At 42.0% G+C, this 19,102-nt stretch overlaps 2 protein-coding genes across 2 annotated transcripts in view; one reads left to right on the plus strand and one right to left on the minus strand.

Annotated features, from left to right (window-relative positions):
• Positions 1-1,980, plus strand: part of SMAD3 (SMAD family member 3) — a 117,445-nt gene extending 115,465 nt beyond the window's left edge. The window contains exon 9 of the mRNA XM_012801929.2: positions 485-1,980. Within this exon, the coding sequence (XP_012657383.1) occupies positions 485-608 (124 nt within the window). The 3' untranslated portion in view covers positions 609-1,980. The remainder of the gene's footprint in view (positions 1-484) is intronic.
• Positions 1,981-11,227: 9,247 nt separating this feature from the next.
• The window catches only part of AAGAB (alpha and gamma adaptin binding protein), a 41,689-nt gene continuing 33,814 nt past the window's right edge, over positions 11,228-19,102 (minus strand). The window contains exons 6-10 of the mRNA XM_003784453.3: positions 16,538-16,620; positions 15,395-15,491; positions 13,589-13,693; positions 13,101-13,150; positions 11,228-12,476 (exon numbers count right to left, since the gene is read on the minus strand). Coding sequence (XP_003784501.1) covers positions 12,399-12,476; positions 13,101-13,150; positions 13,589-13,693; positions 15,395-15,491; positions 16,538-16,620 — 413 coding nt within the window. The 3' untranslated portion in view covers positions 11,228-12,398. The remainder of the gene's footprint in view (positions 12,477-13,100; positions 13,151-13,588; positions 13,694-15,394; positions 15,492-16,537; positions 16,621-19,102) is intronic.

The raw sequence follows: 19,102 nt of genomic DNA on the forward strand, positions 1-19,102 counted from the left end.
CTGAAGGCATGTGGACTCTGTCGGCACTTTGTAAAAAACACGCCTCAATCAGACAGACATACGTCATTGCAGCCTGCTGGGCTGGATCTGGAAATGGGGGAACTTACAGGTGCCCATTTGGTACAAATGGGAGCCAGGGAGACCTTTGTTCAGGCTGGAGGTCCTCCACTAGGGGGCTTGTCACTGTAATTGTGTGCCTTTGGGGTACCCTGGATTGACTTTTTATGTGTTTAACTCTTTAAGGTCCACTTCTTCCCCCTCGAGAACTTGATTTTACTCCAAGCCCTCCCTCCTTAGAGGAGTTTGGCTTGGTAGTTTCATCAAGTTATTGGCACCTCTTCTAGGGCATTGTCTAACAAGGTAGCATGTATCTCTGACTTTGGGAGAAAGACTGTCATCAAAGCAGAAAAAGGTGTTCTGATTTGTGTGCCCTTCTGAACATTTTTCAAGTCTCCTACTCTCCCCCTTTCCCTGTTTCTTGCAGGAGACAGACAGTGACCAGCACCCCCTGCTGGATTGAGCTGCACCTGAACGGACCTTTGCAGTGGCTTGACAAGGTCCTTACCCAGATGGGCTCCCCAAGCATCCGCTGTTCTAGCGTGTCTTAGAGACATCTGGTGTGAAGGGGGAGGGTGGGGAGGGCGGGCTTGGGGAAAATGGCCATGTGGCAAGTGGAGAAAATTGGAACTCTATTCAACCCATTGTTGTCAAGGAAGAAGGTTTTCTCCCTGAACTAAAGTGGCACCAACCTGTTTTCCAAAACACAAAAGCAAACCCGGAGGTGGATTTTATGAACAGCTGTGTCTGCTGAACATACTTGCCTTTTGGCGCCAGCTTGAAGGGCAAGAAGTGGCTTCTGCTCTGGTGGCTTGAGTGAACAGAACAGGTAGTGTTTCTGCCCCTCCCTCAGCCTCCTTCTTTTTTTAATGATAGCTGTCTGGGATGTCACAGTCCAACTGGAAATGCCCTTCTGTCCAGGACTGGATTGTAGAGTTCACCTTGGAAGGGTGTTCTTGGTAGGAAAAGCCTGCAGGGTCATGAACAGGCCTCATGCCCAGCTCTCAGCACTTCTGACAAAGCTTCAAGTGAGCACTCCTGACCAAGCCTCACCACTCCAGCAGACCCCTAAGCCTCAGGAGCCAGAGGGACTTGGGATAGGGAGGAGGCTTGTCAGTCTCCCTCCTCTCTGGGAACATACTGATTGTCACATATTCAGCAGAACATGTGCACCGGACAGTGGGAATTGGTGAGAGCCACCTCTTCTTTAAAAACTTTAACATGTCCTTTTTCACTTTGAAAAGTTGGAAGGATCTGCTGAGGCTCAGTGCGATGCAGTGTATAGTTTCCATTATCACATTAATCTCAAAGAGATTTGAATGATGGTAAGTGTTCACAGGAAGCAGGAGGCCGTGGTCTCAGTATGGTGTTTTAGGCTGAGGCCACACCATCCTGAGGGCGTCCCTGGTCATCTGTAAGAGCTCACTCCAGATTCTGATGCATATGGCTATATGGTTTATGTCGTCAGTTGCGGTAATTAAATCAACTTTATCATATGTTCTTTTAAATGTTTGTTTTATATTTAAAAAAAAAATCCTGGGTTGGCACTTTGGGAAACCAGAGCAAGTCCCAGCAACTACGTCTCTCCCTTCTCTTTCCCAAGGGGAAGCTTTTCCAGGTTTTTGTTGAGGAGACACCTGCCAGCACTTATGGAAGCTGAAATTTACAGAAGCAAATTCACCAGAAGGGAAAAATCTCAGGCCAACATAGGCAAATGAAAAGGGCTATTAAAATTTTTTTACACCTTTGAAAATTGCAGGCTTGGTGCTAAGAGTTCTGTCATCTTTCCCCTGGGATATGAGATTATCTAGCTCACAGTAGAGGAGCATCAGTGGCAACTACAACAGTTATATTGTGTAGTAAGTACTGCTCCCAGTGGCAATTAGAGAGAAAACTAGTATAAATTATTGCAACTGGAAAAAAGAAAAAAGAGCCTTCGTCTTTACTGGCCTTTTGCAGAATACAGCAGACAGAATTGCCACTTTCAATTGGTACTTTATTCTTTGCTGCTGTTTTGGTATGAAATGACTCGTCCCACATTTTTGCATGGATTTATATCAGGAAAAATGAAAGGATTTCCTATGGAAGTCCTGTCTTATTCCAAGTGAAAGGAAGAAAGTGTATACTTTGGGCAGATTATTAATCTCAAATGTGATGAAATTTCTGATGCTGTAGGAAGATGTAGGGGCTTCTTGGTACTTCTTCTGCAGGAGCCTGTGCCTCTAAAGCTGTAGCCTTGAGGTTTCCAGGTAGGGGAGCTGCTCCCTGAGTCTCCTGAGGACACAGGAAGAGAACAGAGGAGTACCTCGCCAGATGTGTGTGAGTCTTGCCGCGGGAATATTGACACAGAACCCAAAGAAAACATGAAACCCCTTACTTCCTCTGAGAGAGCCAAGGTTTGTGGGTCTGAAGTACGTGCTTAGCATGAAATGATCTGTGGGCTGCTTCTTACAAACACAGGAAGACCCCCGAACCTGTGTGTGCATTATGCTCCCAGTCAGCTCCGAGACCCAGGGCACAAATATTCTGTTTTGACTTCTTTGGGAATAATCCCGGTCCCTCTCCTAAAACCCTTGAACAGCAGTCTGAGGGCCTGCTTTCTACACCTGCTACACTGACCATCCCAGGAGGCACATAGCTATCCCCCAGGTGCTTGGGAACTAGCTTCAGGTGCAGCCCAGTTCTGATAATCCTGTCATCTGTGGAAGGCCTATCTCATTCCAGGTGAAGGGAAGACAATGTATACTTTGAACAAGTTACACACCTCAAATGTGATGAAAATTACACATTTGGATGGTGTCTTAGAACATTCAGTGCTTGGACCAGAAGGCTGCTTCTAGGAGTGAGAAGTGTCAGTTTTGTATTCTTCTAAAGGCTACTACTTCCTTGGCCCTTTCTTTATAGACTACCAGAGGAGGACATGTGAGGAGATTGTAGGCAAGCCTATCTTTGACATCACTGAAAACAAATTTGGCCATACTTAGGAGGCTGGGAAGTGGTGCCATTCCCATCATAGATGCTGCGTAGGTGGTGCTTTGGGCATAGTGTCCTTCCTTTAAGTCACAAAACTAGTTTTCTTAGGTTTAAAATCCTATGGTATGAATGACATTTGTACATTAAAAAACTTTTTTACAGGAAAGTTGAAAGGGGCAAGAGGAAACCAGGGCTGTTTCTTAGGAGCTGTGAGTGGCTGCCAGATAGCAGTTCCAAGTATAGCTCATCTAGGCAACAAGACCACGTGTGTTGTCCTCCCACCCCCGCCCTGGGGTCTGCCATGACATCACCATTACCTTATGGCTTGTGCTGACACTGACCGAGTGTAGTAGCATCAGGGCATAGATCCTTGTCTTTCGCACCTCCCAAGGAGCCAACTTTTGTTTCCCTTCCACCACCACCCCCAGCCCTCTTCTTCCCAACTTTATTTAGTAACTTAGAGCCTTCCAGCACATACGTATGCAGCTACCCAGTGGGTTTGGATTACAGGCCTGTGCTGGAACATCATCGCAGTTGGCCACCTCCCTGGCAGGCTGTAGGTCTGACATTTTGAGACAAGCCCGAAGTCAGGAGCAGGGACTTTGACTCTTAGGAAGAACACACATGAGGGCAAGGCTGCGGGCAGACTTTCCGTTGTCCTTATGTTGTCTGTTGTATTTTTTTATTGACTGTGGTGATTACTTTTTTTAAATCATTGTTAATGTATTGAAATGAGCTGTAGCACATACCATGTGCTGAGTTTATTTTGTTTTTCTCCATTTTTCCTTGGTTTCTTAGAGTTTGGACAGACTCCAGGCTAAATGCTTTTACTCAAACCACAGGTTTTCTTTAAGCAGTACGTGCCTGTCACGCATGTATGTGAGTAGTCTGGGGAGAAGGCAAGTATCTGATTTCATTCTTAGCTCCGAGCTGCCACCTCTGAAGCTCCATGATGGGCTCTAGCAGGGCCGGAGCTCACAGTAGACCATGGAGGGAGAGGAATCTGCAGGCTGTTCAAGGATCTGTTTACCAAGGGGGCTACACAAAGAGCACAGGTCTAGCTCTGGACCCTGTTTCTGTGTAACTTGGCTAGAGATGGGAGTTTTGCCAAAATGTATCCATGTTTCCATTTTACCAGAAAACCTCAACACAGCTAAGCTGTATCATTTTTCTTTGCCTGACAAATGTTCCCTGTAGCACCCCTTCAAGTAATAGTCTTCACGGTGGGCATCACCCTTTTAAGGAGCATCAGCTGCTTCTCAAGGTGGGTGGGTAAGGAAAGTATAAAAATGTCCTCCAGAGGAAAGGGGTCGACACTGAAGATGAAGCATCTGTGATGGGAGTTTCCAGTCAGTGAGACAGTGACTTGCTATACAGGCAACTTTTCAGAAACGCAGCTATCTCATAAAAGAAACTTGCCTCTCATATAAACTGGATCTAGAAATTCTCAGTGATTCTATAATGGATTTTCTTTTTTTTATTAATGCAGAAATAATGTATACTCTAGTATTCTGGTGTTTTTATATTTATGTAATAATTTCTTAAAACCATTCAACAGATAACTATTTAATTTTTTAAAGAAAGTTGGAAAGGTCTCTCCTCCCAAGGACAGTGGCTAGAAGAGTTGGGGCACAGCCAGTTCTGAACGTTGGTGGAGAGGGTAGTGACTTTTTGGCTCAGCATCCAGAAACTCCAAACCAGGCTGGCTACTTGGGTGGCAGCGTGTAAAAACAGGCAGTTCTGAGTCAAATCTAGGCCCTTCTACAGAGGTTCTCTGAACCAAGCCCCTGTCCCTTCCAAGGGGCAGACACTTTACACAGAGAGATGGAGCCATCTCTAGTCAAGAAGCCTTCACTCACCTGTACTGCTGCTGCAGCAACTCAGCTGTTCCGGACTCTTGTTTTGGTGTGTGGGGGGTGGAGGACAGAACATGGAGGATGTTGATTACCTTCATTGTTCAGCCAGCGTGACCTTTTAATATCTTTGTAAAAAGCATGTATGTATTTATAGTGTTTTAGACTTTTCTAACTTTTATATTTTAAAAGCAGAGTACCTGTTTGTTTAAGCATTGTACATCTATCTTTAAAGATCTGTGTCCTCTCTCTTGTAAGTGGCCTTCTAATAAACTTTTCACGGAAAAGCTCCTGTCCCAGAAGCTGTGATTCTTGCTGCTGACTCTGGGTGGAGGGAAGATTTAAAGGGGAGCCCGGTGGGGTCTCAGGGCTTCAGCGTTCTGGAGAACCAGGGGACTCTTGTCTACAAGCCCAGGTGTACTTTGATAACATGCCAGGCCACTCTGCCACTCCTCCTGTAATACCCGCTGCCCTCACCAAGGGCAACATGCAGTGCTAGCCAGTCTAGCAGAGACAGGAGCACCTGGGCCATCTGTGCAGAGGTCAAACTTCCCAGTTGGTAGATGTCCCTGCTCCCCACATCTGGACACTGCAAAAGTCCCCATTGGTGCCATCTTGGCAGTGCCATTTTGCATTCATTCCTCCTGCAACCAAAAGCCTTTGGCAAATGATTGAATGCCACCACCCTAACTGGAGCCCTGCCACCCCTCTCCTAGCCTGCCTCTTCCATTCTATCACTGTGTCCTATGTGCTACCAGATCAGTCTTCCTATAGGTGTGGAGGTAGTTTTAGATTCACAAGTGACATGTTTTCCACTTCCCAGCTCAGATTGACTATTAGCTCCTGTGAAAATTAATTCTCAATTCAAACTCCCAAGGAAAAAGGGACTTTAAAATTGTTTACACTGACTTCATAAGATGTGGATAAAGAAACAAGGTGATTAAAAATGTAAGATGCCATTTAGTCTTTAAGAGTTTGAATAAAAAGAATTTGGGGGAGAATGACAAAATGGCAGCTATAATAATCCTTTAGCGTAGCCACTTCTACAGGAGTCTTCCTTCTAAGGACCTCACCAGAGTCCAAACCCCTCCCTTACCAGGAGGAGGCAGATTCCACAGTAAGGGCCGTTAGATTGGGCCTCCAGGAACTGCATCAGATTCTTGCCTTTTTGTTTTTTGGTTTTTTTGCAGTTTTTGGCCAGGGCTGGGTTTGAACCTGCCACCTCCGGCATATGGGGCCAGCGCCCTACTCCTTTGAGCCACAGGCACTGCCCAGATTCTTGCCTGTGATTATTCTTTGGTCAGGTCTTCCACCTCCCTGCCCCTGAAGGACTTTCCCCAAGGTTTTATGTTGTCTGTACTTCTCAACAGTAGACTCTCAAATTGGCCCCTTTGACCCAGTCTATGCCTTAAGCACCACAACTTCAAAGTCCAGCTACCTGTTAGACGTGATCCAAAACCTCACAGGCCCACCATACCTGAGCCAGCCCGTTCCCACCTCCCCAGTTTGTATCAGCAGCCTCTCCCCTCCCATTTCCCAAGTCATAAGCAGCTCATTCACTCTCCACCACGGCTGCCCTCCTTTGTGACAACGCTCCTTTTGGGAAGGTCCCGCTCCCTGAGCTTCCCAGTTCTCTTTGGCCCTCCACTATGATCTGCTCTTTTTCTTGGGCCTATACCTCTTCTCCCTACTTCCTTGTTAGTGCTCCCAGACCACTGTACATTCTCAACATTCCTCCCTACGTGATTTCAAGCCACATAAATGCTAATGGCTCCCAAATTAGTACTTATAGCCCAGACATCAATCCTGAGCTACAGACTCATGCCCAACAGCCTGCTGGCTACTGGCACCTGGAGGGTCCACAAATACCTCAAACTGACAATTTCAAAACCAGAATCCATTTCCCTAATAAGCCATCACCCTTTCCTCTGGTCTCCAGCTCCATTTCTGGCATGACCACTTACCTAAGCTACATCCACAGAAGTCACAGATGTCCACCACTCCCTCGTTCCCTACCTGCTAGCAGGCCTGTGTCTCCCATCTCTCTGCTCTAGTACATGCTTGCACTGCCCTGTACTGCAGGTCCCTAGCCCTGGGACAACTGCACTAGTGTCCTGATGGTTCTCCACCCTCCAGACTGCTTTCCTGTAAATGTGTCATTCACACTGTCCTAGTAACCTATCAGACCTTCACTGGTCACCCAGTCCACAGCATACACTCTGAGGTCTTTACTTCGGAATGCTTGTCCCCCGCCCCCCAACCCCGTCATTTGCCCCTTCTGCCTCCTGCCACTTCCTGCCACTCTGCAACGCAGTGATTCACAGTTCCTTGTGGATCACCCTTCTTGTGCTCTTCCCTCTGCTTATACATCAGCCTCTCTTCCCCAGCCTATAGCACCGCTCCTCACCTTAGGCACATACCGCCAGTTCCCCTGGATAACGCTCGGTAATGCTTTGTGACTCAGTTCAGGCATCTCCAGGAAGCCTTTCTTGAACATCTCTGTACAGGCTGCTCTGCCACGTGTTCTGTGAGTGGTTTTCCATTTTATGCTGGTATCCCTGGCTTCTTTTGGCCACTTTACTCTTGCTAAATAAGTGACTCGGTCATTGCCCATGTCTTGTAAATCCTACCTTAGCAGTTACCTTTGTATCCCTTCCCACTGTACTGTCCTGTAATAAATCCTTACACGTGATTGAAGGAATACCATCATTCTCAATTTCTCCATCCATGGCAAAAACCACCAAAGTGCTGTGTCTATTCTCAGCCTCAGCATCCTTCTCAACACAACTGCTAATATGGATGCCAAACTTTCCTGGATTGTAATTATGCTTAGATGCTTTCTCTGCTCAAAACCTTTGGCTCCTCAGTCACCTCCAGAGTCAGTATAGACTCCATACTACAGTATTTCAAGGCCCTCTCCAAAATCCACCCTTATCTACCACCATTTCTCTTAAGTAACTACCAGGTTTTTCTAGCTCTTATTCCTATGCCGCAACTTCCACTAAAAACTTTGCTGCCTCCACTTACCTATCTGCCCAAATTCTTTATCCTTGCTCAATTCAAGCACTACTTCCCTGAAGTCAGTGGTTCTCAAAGGTCCCAAACCTGCAGCATCTGTATTTCCTGGGGGATTAGAAATGCAAATTCTCATGCTTCACCCCAGACCTACTGGATCAGAAACTTGAGGGTGGACCTTCCAGGTGATTCTGGTATGATTTCAAGTTTGAGAATGACTGCTCTAAGATACACTTAAACTGTCTTCCTCTCACAGCAATTAAGACTGGTCAGAGCACTTTTCACATTCTGCCAGGCATTCTCTTTTATGATCTTGTCTTGCTCTCCCCTTCCTCCCACCTGAATTGGATTTTAAGCTTCTGGAAAAGATAAACTACGTTCTTACTCAAGTTGGTATCCTCCACTACACCTAGCTCAGAGTCTGGCAATCCAACAAACTTCACAGTCAATGTTAGCTAGCCCTTGAATCCTTGCATCTGCTCTCACCAGGGTAACGGAACTTAAGGCCATCTAACTTTGCCATTAACTTCCTGAGAATCTTCCTGGGGAGGCAGCACTGGTGCAGGCTGTCCTTGGACTTCAGATTAAAAGAGTGTTCTTTCTCCTAACTATACTGCTATTTCCAATAGAATTCCTACCCTAGGCTTTACTAAGCCCACATTATCATGGCCTTAAAACCCCCTGGGTAGAGGTAGTAACTGGTTCCTTCCTTCCTAGAAGAGAGACAGGGAGGCTTTCCTAGTCAGTAAAGTGGGCATGAGCAGTTAGTTATCAATGCCTCCCAGCTTTGCAGTTGTGGGGAGCATTTAGGCTTATCAACAGATATATAAAAAAGGGTTTAGAAGAAAAAAAATTTTTTCTCCCCAAACCTGTGTTCCAAAGATGCAGTAATAATCAATTTGTCCAGGTTTTGAATCAATATTTTTCTAAAATGAAACAAAGTAGAACTGTGAATCACTACAGTTGGAATGGGGCTCAGTAGTCCAATAGCTATTGTGCAATTGCTACGGCTTCTTTTGTTAATTCTTCAGTCTGCAGGTCAGAGGAAGAACTTAGAATGGAGCAAGATACATCCTCTGCTAGAACCTGACTCTGAATACAGACACCTATGTTAAGAGGAAGACTTGTGACGTTAAGGACAAGTGTAAACAATGCCAAAATACGAAACTTAGAAAATTTTGAAGACACTTTGTGTAAGAGCTTACCTGCCAAAGATATGCAAGGATGGTTCGCTAAACTCCAAGTGGAATCTGAGAAACTGAGAAATTCACCCTGTATAATTAGCATTCTACTTTTATGAGACATACAAATTATGGGAAAGTTGACAGGGTGTTATTTTCAAACTAACCTTATAGTGATACGGCACTAGGGTCAGTACACTTGACCAGAGTTTTTACCCTTTTTCCACTTATTAAAATTTGGCACGTAATGATATAATGCTGTAACTAAACTGCCCATTGTAAAATTTGGAGGGGACAGTGACGAGCAAGTCTAACTCTTACAGCATCCACTAAAACTGTCTCCATCAATCAAAATGTTCAATGAATCAGAGCCTCTGACCACACTGGACACATGTCAGCTAAATTTAGCTTTGCATCAGCAAACACTCAAGCTCAGAATAGTTTGCAGAGCTCTCATCTTACCCTTAGACAGTGATTCTTCTAAGATTGTTTTTCCATGGCAGGCAAGGCAAGGCACTCTCCACGTGCTCTCTCAGTGGCTATTGTTCAGAGATTGGCCAAAGGTTACAGGAAATCTGACACGCCTCAGCAAAAATGTTTATCCCTACCTCTTCTCAGTGATAACATGAAATTAGCTATCTATCACATTTCACGTGTTACAGTCGTTTGCAGGAATGGCCTGACATGCTCTATGGTCCTTGAACCACATCCCATATTACTCAACCATCTAAGTCTAGCTTCCCTGAATCTCTAGCTCCTCTGAATCAGATGTGGCCAAGTTTTATAAATAGAGAGCAAGCAAACTGGTTCTGTCAATCTTCTCATACTCTGGCAGGCGAGCATATTTTAAAATTATAAAAATATCTATGTCTTCATCACTCTAAAATTATTATATAACACATGGTTTTCACAGGGGGAAAAAGGTTTATTCTTGTATCTCCCTACCTTCCAACACTCATCTTTGAACTTTGCCATCATATTCATCAGACACAAACCATACTTTACAAATACACAACAGAAAAAGCCAAGTCTCTTATTTTACATCCCAGCTGGACGGTCCATGATAACTCATGGGGACATGCACATAGGTTGCTTTTTATATTGACTGTGATTGTTACTGCAATGCTAGCTCATGATCACTCTTCCTAATGTGGGTCTTAGTAGGTACCACTAGATACTTTCATCTCAGGCATCCCCTAGTAGAGACCAATATCCCCAGACAGCTGAGGTCTTAAAAACATGGTGATATGTATTCTACCTAGGAATAGTGGATTCCAAAGTAGTGACCTTAATAAATTCCTAGACTACTCACTAAGTATGTCTAACTCAATGAAGGACATAAAGCTTCTCCCACTTGCCCTCCCCTACTGAAAAACAACAAAAACATAATAATACACATTAGCAGACTGTATAAATAAATCATATTTTAATCACCCATCTTTAATTCACAAAATCAAGTTCATAGCTTTTTCTAGTCTGTTTTTCCTAACCACGTGGCCCAATATATTTTCTAAATCTTTCCACAGTTTAACAGAACCATTTTGTAACCCTAGGTCCAACTTCCTTAATACAGTTGCCTCAAAAAAAAAAAAAAAAAAAAACAGGTGGTGGCAAGGTGGTGGTAAACCATAGTGGTAAACCATAGACTGAAAGTCCTTCTGACCAGTCTTAAAAAAAAAAAAAAAAAAAACAGGTGGTGGCAAGGTGGTGGTAAACCATAGTGGTAAACCATAGACTGAAAGTCCTTCTGACCAGTTTACAAAAAAAGAGGGGCAAGATTAGGTTCCTAAGCAAGACAGCTGCCAGCGTTCCCCAGAATGCCTCTTCCCAAGCACCCTAGTTACTGAGGGGTTGCTCAGAGGCCCCTACAGTCACTCTGGCCAGCTGGCCCTTGTCTCATTCCATTCCTTCTGCCATCTGTATCAGGTTCCTCAGTTCTCATAAGTGATACCTGGAGTGGGTGTGAACTTTGTTCCTGCTCCTGACCTTCCCCGTGTTCCTTTCATGTTGTGTGAACTGTTCCAGAGCCCGCACTAAGCCAGAAGCAGTTCTCAGCCCACATGCTGGTGCCTTCCACCCACCCTGGTCAGTGCCATCTTAGAGCTGTGGCAGTAACTGTAACAGTGAAGGACAATGATATACATTATGGAAGTGTCTACAAAAACAGAAAAAAGGATTTTTATTTGCTGTACTTTCCACTCTTCCTTTAGAAACTTTCTTTGGCAATCAGCATTTGGGGCTGACCCAGTGGAACAAGACAAAGGATAAAGAGCAAAGGGTATTCCCACAGGGCTCCAGTTCTAGAAGGCTGCAGAGGGGCCATCAATGCTGCAAGTAAAACAAGGTGCTCAGGAATCCACTGCCTAACATTTCACATCCTCAACCACCCCTACTATTGCTATTTTTGGCAGTGATCTCTGTTTGGCTTTGAAAGAGAAAGAAGGGGGACACTTGCCTTGTTTTGAGGGTATGAAGTATGACAACACAGCCCTGGCATCTCAAATAGCAGGGGAGAACTCTAAGAAGAGTTTTTCATGATAATGCTAATGCAAAAATCTCAGTATATAATCACTTACTGTTTCCATGACCTACACAGGGATTCCTTTGAGATTCTTTCTTACACACACACACCTCTTCCCCATAACTCAGTTTAGAGGGGTTTTATCCCCACCAGAATAGGAAACTTTTGCTACATTTATAATGGTCTAAATAAAAGTTCACACTGGTTTTTTAATTCTTCCTAGCATAAACTCAGATACCATACTTCGAATGAACAGAAGTTTTGTTTTTTTTTTTAATTAGAGACTAACCTGTTGGCCACTGACTTTGATCCCATCTATAACACAAATCAATTTTGCAGTTCCCTCTTTTTGTCCCCCTAAAAGCGTAACTCTGAGCCACAAGCTTCTTAAATGGAGAAAACCTAAAACACCCAGGAAAGCTGAGATAAGCCAGCTCCTGATGTGTACTACCAAGTTTGAATGTAGAGAATGCTACTTAAAAGGCTGACCAGGAATGACTTGGTGGTTTTCTTCTTCAATCTAGGTAAATGACACAGACCTCTGAAACTCATTCTACCCCCATTTCTAGAATAAAAAAGGTATATATGAGAAATTATCACTTGTTATTATCATTATACTCCTCACTCTCTTAAAATATACTGAGGGGAAAAAGATCACTTCTTAATGCTCTACTAAAAACTAAAATTATAAACAGCCAACATGATAATGGGAATTTCAGCAAAATATGACTAGACTGAGTATGGAAGTTATCTTGGATAGAGCTAGAATCCTTGTTCGTCAAACCTAGTAAGAATAATTTAATGCTCTTCATCAGAAGAAAGGCCTTCAATTTCATCTCTGTCTCCCCCAATAGCCATCCAGAATGCTTTGGCCACCTGTGGAGAGAAGTATGCAACAAAGTTTAGGCAATAGCTAAATTTAAGCTTGTTTCTTATGTCATACCTTGAACTCACCTAAAGTCTACACTTTGCCCTGCGGCCTACTATCAACATAAATCAAAACCCCTGAACGCCATTTGACCATGACTTCCATGTTTAGAAATTTATAGTAAGGATATAATCAGAGTTGTGTACATAGCTATGAACAGCTTCACTATTTATAAAAGCAAAAAATGCATCTGGCCTAAAAGGGTACTGGATAAATTATGACATATTCATGTAATGGAATTATCATCAACCATGTGTTAACTTGCCAAGAACATGTATTCATTGCTGATACAAAGTAACAAAACAAACAACTAAGAGTTGTTTCTGGCCTAGTGGTCAAGAAGGCAAACTTTCTAAGTCTCAATGAAGTTCCACATCCCTCAACACATATCTGAAAAATCTTGGTTTGACTGCAGCAACTATATTGTTATTTTATAAACATTTAATTAGTTATAAGTTAATATCCAATAAAAAGCTCACACTACAACACTTTAGTATACAACTGTGACATGTAATAATAATAGCACTGGACCTTTTGTATGTACTCAATAAATACCTGACTGATTGTCTCACCTTTTCTGCATGCAACTTTCTTTGCTCGTGAGGAAGTGTCGCAGCCTTGTCTAGGGAGAAAATATATCTTAGGAAATTTGTCTAATAGAACAAGAGAATCTGGAGTGTATGGGCATTCTTTTTAAGACTAGAAGATGGGAAATGGTTTCAAAGACATTTTTATGGTGTAGTCATTACAGCTATTAGGAGATTTAAGTCTTCCAAATATTCCATATGGAAATGATGTGAGTAAATTGGTAGGGATCTTACAGATTCCACCTTATCAGACACATTGAAAGAAACAGATACAGAAGAAGAAAACGAAGAAAGAAAAATTTTCCCCAGGGAACTTTTTACCAACAGAGGATGACAGTCCCCCAAGCAGCTAAGTTTCTCAAGACAGCAAAGATCAGAGCACAGAATCCAATCCAGGATTACAAAATAAAATGCTATTACATAAAAAAGATGAGCATCAACATGGGAATGTGTTAAACAATGGATCTGATTACCTTTCATTTCCTTTAACTTTGAAAATAGTCTTTCAAAATTCTCCAAATCTCCTCCTCCAGTAGTAAGACTGGCTAATTCCTGAATATCCAGATCTAACATGGGATCTGAAATAAGGATTTGTCACATTATTTGTCACATTATTTATATATGTGCTAAATCCACAGAATCCAAGGCAATGGATGCTATGCCAGCTTTGATGAAAGTCACTAATGACTTAATGCCCAACGTGTGCCTCACTCTGCCTGGCTGCTATTCACAAATGAATAGCAACTTATTTTACTCTTAACAACATTGTTATAAGGTAAGGTATACTATTTCCACTTTAAAAACAAGAAAACTAAAGCTCAGAGTTGAAGTTGCTCAAGGTCACAGCCAGTAAATGGGTCTAGACTTAGGTGTTTCCAACTGTGGAGGTCAAACTCAATCTACTATGGTACACTGATTCAACAATAAATGACTAAGGTTTATACCGTATTTTACTATACAAGTATTTTCACATCTGCTACTGACAACAACTGTATAAAGTAATTAGGATTAGGAATTATCTATGTAATTTCCATAAATGCTAACCCATATCGCTGTGAGAAACAAATTTATTAAATAGAGTTCAGTTTTTATGTTCAGTTCTTTTTGTTTTTAAACTTACGGTATTCAGTCTGAGTACTGTTTTCCAAAGTTGCTTAGGTTAGTTCATGTCTTCCCCACCCCTTTCAGTGTGATTAATGGCTTGTTTTAATGGCAGCAATTTTAGCAGGTTTAAAAGCCAATAGGGAAGCTGGGTGCAGTGGCTCACGCCTATAATCTTAGCACTTTGAAAGGTCAAGGCAGCTTACGCTCAGGAGTTCAAGAACAGCCTGAACAAGAGAAAACCCCTAAAAAAACAGCCAGGTGTTGTGGTGGGTGCTTGTAGTCCCAGCTCCTTGGGAGGCTGAGGCAAGAGAATCACTTGACCTCAAGAGTTTGAGGTTGCTGTGAGCTATGATGCCACAGAACTTGACCAAGGGTACCAAAATGAGACTCTGTCTCAAAAACAAAAACAAATAAATAAAAGCCAGTAGGAAGGATCCAATTGAGAAGGCTAAATAAACTATAAAAAGATTATACATAACTTTTCCATCTTAATATGTTTCTATTCTAAAAGAACTAATAAACTAATCACTTTGAGTTTTCTATATGGATTAACTTATAATCAGAAAAAAATAGTTTTGAAAATTCATTGAACCCTCTGTGACATCAGTAGTTCCCCCAACAACATCTATAGTTATTGTCAACTAAACTCCTTGGCGTTCTGGCTTTGGACAGTAGATTAGACTCCAGTTTCTGTTCCAGGCTCTTCTTGTTAGATATCCTTAGACAATTCATTACACTTCTCTGGGCTTCAGCTTCATCTCCATAAAATACCTTCTCTGCCAAACTTCATAATCAAATAAGAAAGTGGATATAAAAGAACTTTAAAAGGATGAGAAAGGATTTATAAATTTGTCACCATCAATTCTGACTACTGTTATCTACTATGAAAAAAACTGCAGAATACAGAGCCATAAATTGGCTTCACCACTTGGTTCTGTCTTAGCTAAGATGATTTGAATTAAGAGAATCAAAAAGAAAATGGCGGCCACATGTTTGTTATGTATTTATTCTTCTCCCTTTTTCTGACAGCCATTGGCAAGGCTCACATTCATTTTTGATACACTATCAATTTTCTTCCCTTCTCAGCATTTCAAGTCAGTTTCCCCCCTTCAATAATTTCTTCCCAGACATCTATTCCAAGTTCCACAAAGCTTGTAGCCAAAGGAGGAACTTACCCATGATGCTATCATCTTGGGCATCTGTTGTATTAGATGCACCTCCCCGATGACTGGAAGGAGATTCGGTCCTATCTGCAGCTGACAAATGGGGTTGCTGTTTGAGGAAAATACACGTAAGCAACAATTTAACATAGACTACTTCAGAACTAAATCCAGAAAGGTTCACACTTTCACTCCCTGGTTGGTCTTAGAGAAGCAATGATAGGAGCTGGAGGCAAAGAAAGAAAAAAGATGGAGTAAAATCACATGAAAAAAATTAAAAGGCTAAAACTTCACTAACCCAGGAGTATTTTCCCTCAAGAAGAAGTAGAAAGTGGTATGATTCTGCTAAAGACTATTAAAACATGGTTTTTGGATTGCTTGCGCTCAGGAGTTCGAGACCAGCCTAAGCAAGAATGAGACCCCATCTCTAAAAATAGCCGGGCATTGTGGTGGGTGCCTATAGTCCCACTTACTCAGGAGACTAAGGCAAGAAGGATCACTTAACCCCAAGAGTTTGAGGTTGCTGTAAGCTATGATGCCACGGCACTCTACCCAGGGCAACAAAGTGAGACTCTATCTCAAAAACAACAAGTTTTTGTTTGTTTCATTCAAGAACATGTTATACTCAAAATGTAAAAATGTACACAATCATAACATAAACATCTCAGAGGCTGATAAAAAGATCCCCAGAAAGACAATGCGGCACTGAATAATTTGCTCTTGCTCCCAGCATGCTGACCAAGGTAACCCTGGCCCAAACTTCCTGAGGACAAAGGGTTGAAATCAGAAGCTCACTGAGGGCAGGGACCTTGCCATGGATTTGTATAGGCTTTTTATACTAAAAAAGCACCATCGATTTTATTTTCTATTTAAAGACCTAGAAGCAAGTTTATGCCCCAAGGAAATCCTAGCATATTTTAAGAAACACTTTAGCAAAAAAGCACAGAACAACCCAAACTACAAATATCTTGATCCTTCTAGCCGTCTCTCAACAGGTGCCAGGCATAATAGGGCTGTTTTAGAATCTCCTTTCATCTATTTTTAAAATTCTGTGCCACCTTTTAAATGGAAAGGAAAAGATGATACATGTGTAAAGATTCATAATAACAAGGAGAAATTAAAACCAAAGAAGAAAAAAGATCAAAGAAAAATCTTTACCTCTGAGTGACGTGTCTCTGTTGACCCAGTGCTACGGTTTGTTCCAGCCAATGAGTTGAGAAGGCTAAAGCCCTGATTCCTATCTGAAGAAAAAAAAAACCACAATCATTGAAAACTTTCATTACATTTTAAATTGTGAAAATGGCTGTGATGATAAAACAAAGATGATAATTCTTCATTATCAAATTTATAACTATTTATTTAAAAAAAAAATCCTAATATTCTGGGAGGCCAAGGTGGGTGGACTGCTTGACCTCAGTAGTTCAAGACTAGCCTAAGCAACAGCGAGAGCCCATTTCTATTAAAAATAGAAAAACAAGCTAGGCATAGTGCCACACGTCTGCAGTTCCAGTACTCGGGAGGTTGAGGTAAGAGGATCACCAACAAGTTTGAGGTTGCTATGAGCTATGACGATGCCATGACACTCTCTCTACTCAGGGGGACAGAATAAGACTCTGTCTCAACAGAAAAAAAGTTATTTTTAGTTATCAGACATTCTCAATTCTGAATAAATTTTTTTAAAATCACAGACTATTAGTTCAGGTGAAAAATATCAATAATGGCAGGGCCAACAAACAAAAGGCCACTCAGTGGGTCTATTTGCAGAGATTAACAGCACTTAATAGTCAATATGCATTCATATTCCATTGTTTTAAACAATCAGATACATTTTTAAAATCAACACCATGGTATTAATAACAGGTGAGACAGAATAGACATCCTTTTTGAAATAAAGCTCTAATTTGGATATGAATGAGCCATCTGCAGTTAAGGTTTCCAGTACTTTTCATATTTAGATTTACCCAGAGGACAAATCTGGGGCAGAATATCTAGAACTGATGAAAGTGTGAGTGCCAGGCTTGATCCAGGAGTTATCCCCACAACCACCTGGAGAGCTTGTTAAAACTACCCCTGTGTTCCGAGATGCCACTCAGACTCGCTGACTCAGCATCTTTAGGACAGAGGCCAGGGAATTCCAACTTTTACCAAGCCCTTCAGGAGGAGTCTCAGGGTCAGAGAAATTTGAATAACATTGTCTTAAGCAGAAAATGGAACCACACTCTCAAGTCTAACAGTAGAAAAGCCAAAGAACTACTCTCTCAAAAAGACAGTTTCCTCTCATCTCACCTTTCCCCTCGCTATCCCTTCCTTGAACTGTCATCTCTTTCTCTAAACCACCTACAAACTTCCTACACCCTTCTCCCTGCCAGGAGAAACCTGTTACCAGTATTCCTCACCCAGAGGTATCAGAAAAGAGAAATTTTGTCCTTTCCTTCTTTCTTCCTTTTACCTGAGGAGACTGGCCTTTTAAACAGGGCCAAGCCCCAGCTGTGTGGCCTGCTGGGTATTAGCCTGTAGGTTTTCATCAACCCAGGACTCATCCTATACTTTTAAGGCTACATGGTCTGGGCACCAGTAAGAAAGAGGCTGCTGCAACCTCAACAGTGGCAGTGTGGTCAAAGTGGCACGTGTATTCCTAGAGCCCACTTCGCTTCATCCAAATGTCTGAGTGTGCCCAACTCAAGGACAGGACATTGAGGTTTCATCAAGGTGGGCCGCGCAGGCTCAGAGACCCTAGAGAAGCAGATCAATGCCGAGTACTGTACGGACAGTTTCAGAGCCTGAGGATGTTCATTCAAACATCAGCATGGTTCTTTGTTTTAGCCAATGTGCAATTGATTTTAAAGCAGTTGAATGCAGTTATGCAATACTCAAACAGGGATTTACCTGTCACAAGGATACATGAGAGCTCTTATACTTTAAGCTATTTGTACAAAAGGCAATATCTGAGTAATAAACTACTGCTGTAAAAAAACCCTCACTTTTATTACTGGAAATAACATAGACTTTGGGTAATTTTCAAATCCAATTCATAAATCTCTCCATATTCCAATTCCACAGCTTATGTTTTTTCTCTGTTGGGCATTCTCTAAACTTAGGCCAGACTGCAACTCATAAAGAATAATGCAACACAATGTCAGTTTCTGCATGTTATTAGACCAAAGCAGTCTACTTAAAATGCCTTATTCTTTATAGTGGCTGGCTGCAAGGGGGGGACCTGGGAGGGACGGCAGTTAGGAGTGGGAACGAGGCTTGTCACTACAAACCTTTGTGTACCTTTTGATTTTTGTTTCATATTCATGCATTATTCATCTATTCAAAAAGATTTTTTGAAATTTAATAGTTTAATGCTATATATATTTTCTCACAATAAAAAATTGAAAAAAAATTAATGTTCCAATTATAGTGTATAAAATTATGAAAAAGTCAAATAATGGGAAGAGAACTGGGATAGCAGTCAGAAAACCTGGGTTTCAGTCTTAGCCCAGCTTACCTATGTGATCTTAGACAAATTAACCAATCTCTCTGTGCCCCAATTTTTGGATCTGTAATATGAGTCAGTTACTACACAAGGATCCTTCTCCTCTAGAAGTCTGTGGTTTCATTCAGTAAAGGGGCAGTTTTTAGCATAACAGTAACTTGGAATTAGCTGGGCTTAAGTTTTTTTTTAAACAACTTAACAGGAAAAAAGGACTTTAAATTTCAGAATCCTTTTTTTTTTTT

This window comes from Otolemur garnettii, unplaced genomic scaffold, assembly GCF_000181295.1.
Source record: "Otolemur garnettii isolate 467f Iridium unplaced genomic scaffold, OtoGar3 scaffold00011, whole genome shotgun sequence".
NCBI lineage: Eukaryota > Metazoa > Chordata > Mammalia > Primates > Galagidae > Otolemur > Otolemur garnettii.